We start from the raw sequence: 3,155 nt of genomic DNA on the forward strand, positions 1-3,155 counted from the left end.
GTGAACTTCCAGATGCTCAAGATGGTTTTAGAAAAGGCAGAGGAACCAGAGATCAAATTGCAAACATCCGCTGGATCATCAAAAAAGCAAGAGAATTCCAGAAAAACATCTATTTCTGCTTTATTGGCTATGCCAAAGCCTTTGACTGTGTGGATCACAATAACTGTGTGGATCACAATAAACTGTGGAAAATTCTGAAAGAGATGGGAATACCAGACCACCTGACCTGCCTCTTGAGAAACCTATATGCAGGTCAGGAAGCAACAGTTAGAACTGGACATGGAACAACAGACTAGTTCCAAATAGGAAAAGGAGTATGTCAAGGCTGTATATTGTCACCCTATTTATTTAACTTCTATGCAGAGTACATCATGAGAAATGCTGGGCTGGAAGAAGCACAAGCTGGAATCAAGATTGCCAGGAGAAATCTCAATAACCTCAGATATGCAGATGACACCACCCTTATGGCAGAAAGTGAAGAGGGAACTAAAAAGCCCCTTGAAAGATGAGAGTGAAAAAGTTGGCTTAAAGCTCAACATTCAGAAAACGAAGATCATGGCATCTGGTCCCATCACTTCATGGCAAATAGATGGGGAAACAGTGGAAACAGTGTCAGACTTTGTTTATTTGGCTCCAAAATCACTGCAGATGGTGATTGCAGCCATGAAATTCAAAGATGCTTACTCCTTGGAAGGAAAGTTATGACCAACCTAGACAGCATATTCAAAAGCAGAGACATTACTTTGCTAACAAAGGTCTGTCTAGTCAAGGCTATGGTTTTTCCTGTGGTCATGTATGGATGTGATATTGGACTGTGAAGAAAGCTGAATGCTGAAGAATTGATGCTTTTGAGCTGTGGTATTGGAGAAGACTCTTGAGAGTCCCTTGGACTGCAAGGAGATCCAACCAGTCCATCCTAAAGAAGATCAGTCCTGGGTGTTCATTAGAAGGACTGATGCTGAAGTTGAAACTCCAATACTTTGGTCACCTCATGTGAAGAATTGACTAATTGGAAAAGACCCTGATACTGGGAGGGATTGGGGGCAGGAGGAGAAGGGGACGACAGAGGATGAGATGGCTAGATGGCATCACCGACTCGATGGACATGAGTTTGAGTGAACTCTGGAAGTTGGTGATGGACAGGAGGCCTGGCGTGCTCTGATTCATGAGGTCGCAAAGAGTCGGACACGACTGAGTGACTGAACTGAACTGATAACAGACCTTATGAGGATGGAGGGGAGAAAAGGTATGGGGCAGGTTGGGAGATGGATTTTATAAGAAAATACCCAGGGAGCTTTCCAAACAATATGTAACTCAGAGGTTGAGGTTGATGCCAAGAGAAACAACTGTATTGAAGAGAACATGTTCCAATCACTTTGAAGCAATCGTATGAATAGCACAGAGAGACTGTACACATTAGGATCCTGAACTTGTACTGATTGGGTGACATCCATCAAGTCCTTAAATCTGTGACAAGTTTCTTCATATTTAAGACAGAGATAATGATATTAGAACCTCATGGGATTGTTCTAAGGATTAAGAGTAAACATGTATATGTTGACATATAGTAAGCACGAGGTTTATTACTGCTATCAGTTTGAAATAAAGTAAATGACTTTGTTTTGGAGAATGAGCAGCAAGTTGAAAGTTTTTTATGCTTACTGTGGTGGGGGTTTGGTCACTAAGTTGCGTCCAACTCTTGCATCCCCATGGACTGTGGCCCTCCAGTCTCGTCTGTCCATGGGATTTCCCAGGCAAGAATACTGGAATGAGTTTATGCTTATGGTCAAGACAAATAGGATGCTGCTTGTTCCACAAGCTATGACAATATTCTTAGAGGGAGGAGGAAATCAAAAGAAAAGAATTGCTTTCTAGAAAAAAAGTAAGCATCATGTGTATGTCTTTTCAATTGAAGAAACTTATCACAGGCTTCTCTATGCTCCATAATGGCCAATGAACACTTGATTATAACACAATCATGTTGCATTCTGTCTCTATATCTTTGTGACTTTTGTCAAAGTTGGTATATCTTGAAAGTAGTAACTATGTCAAACTTTTTGAATTTCAATCGTCTAGTAATGCAGAGGTATTCAATAAATTTTGAAGGAGTGATGAACCAATATCAAAAAATAAATGAATGAATTCGTGAACTTATAGTTTTCAGAGAAAAAAATGCTATTCACATAGAGTGGACTTAATATTTAACATGAAATGGAAATTATGTTCAGATGCTTCTTTCAAAATTTAAATCTGCATCTTAGAAATGATTCAGAAGCCCTACCAAGATGATTGATTTAGTCCAAAGGGTTGCACAGTGTTCTGTTTCTACTTCGACCTCACAGAAAATATTTAACGTCCACTAAAGAAAGAGCTGTACTTGTATTGTCTCTTGACCAATAAGTCACATTATCTTATTAAGAAAAAAGAAGAAAGCCTATCTTGGGAAGAATTTTCATTTATTTATAAACACATACAGATTTATTAGTTTGAATTGGTGATAGATTTTCAAAAATTGAAATTTGTTTTAACTAAATTTAAGACCAAAAAAAAAAATTTTCTCCTTTTGAAATCTTGAAGATATTTTAGAGTTCATGTTGTATTGCCCATGCTTGCCTTTCAAAATTAACTATATGTGGCAAGTTTGGCATATCTTTTGTTGATAAAACTTGCTTTTAATTTAGGAATCACACTGATTTGAGCTATACTATTTATTTGGTAATTTTTGTGCTTGCAGAGTATTTCCATGATTTTGTTTCTCAGAAATAATATGAGAAGTGGTATGTAATACTTCTTACCCTATTTGAGTCAATTCTTGATCTGGAAGTATAGATGGGAGGAGGGATGTTGAAAGCTTGAGGTACCAGGTATTCCTCAGCATCCATCATATCTTCTAAATCTTCTTCATCCAAGAGATTCTGAAAGAACTTGCTGTCGTTTGGACTGGGAAGCTTCATACGATCATCACCCTAAAAAATTGCCCATCAGATACACAGACAAAAATGATTCTTTCCTTCATGTTAAATATGTGAAGTTTGCAGCAAATTTATATAATATCAAAATCATTGCAAATTCATGCACTCATTAAAAAATATTTAGCACAATTACCTGCCATATAGAAGCCTATAACATATATAGATATGACAGGGAAAGATAAA

The 3,155-nt window shown here is 37.6% G+C and overlaps 1 protein-coding gene across 1 annotated transcript in view; it reads right to left on the minus strand.

The window, feature by feature from the left end:
• Positions 1–3,155, minus strand: part of ERBB4 (erb-b2 receptor tyrosine kinase 4) — a 1,285,626-nt gene that overhangs the window by 40,595 nt on the left and 1,241,876 nt on the right. The window contains 1 exon segment of the mRNA XM_010861119.1: positions 2,796–2,966. Within this exon segment, the coding sequence (XP_010859421.1) occupies positions 2,796–2,966 (171 nt within the window).

Source organism: Bison bison, unplaced genomic scaffold (genome assembly GCF_000754665.1).
Source record: "Bison bison bison isolate TAMUID 2011002044 unplaced genomic scaffold, Bison_UMD1.0 scf7180017864471, whole genome shotgun sequence".
NCBI lineage: Eukaryota > Metazoa > Chordata > Mammalia > Artiodactyla > Bovidae > Bison > Bison bison.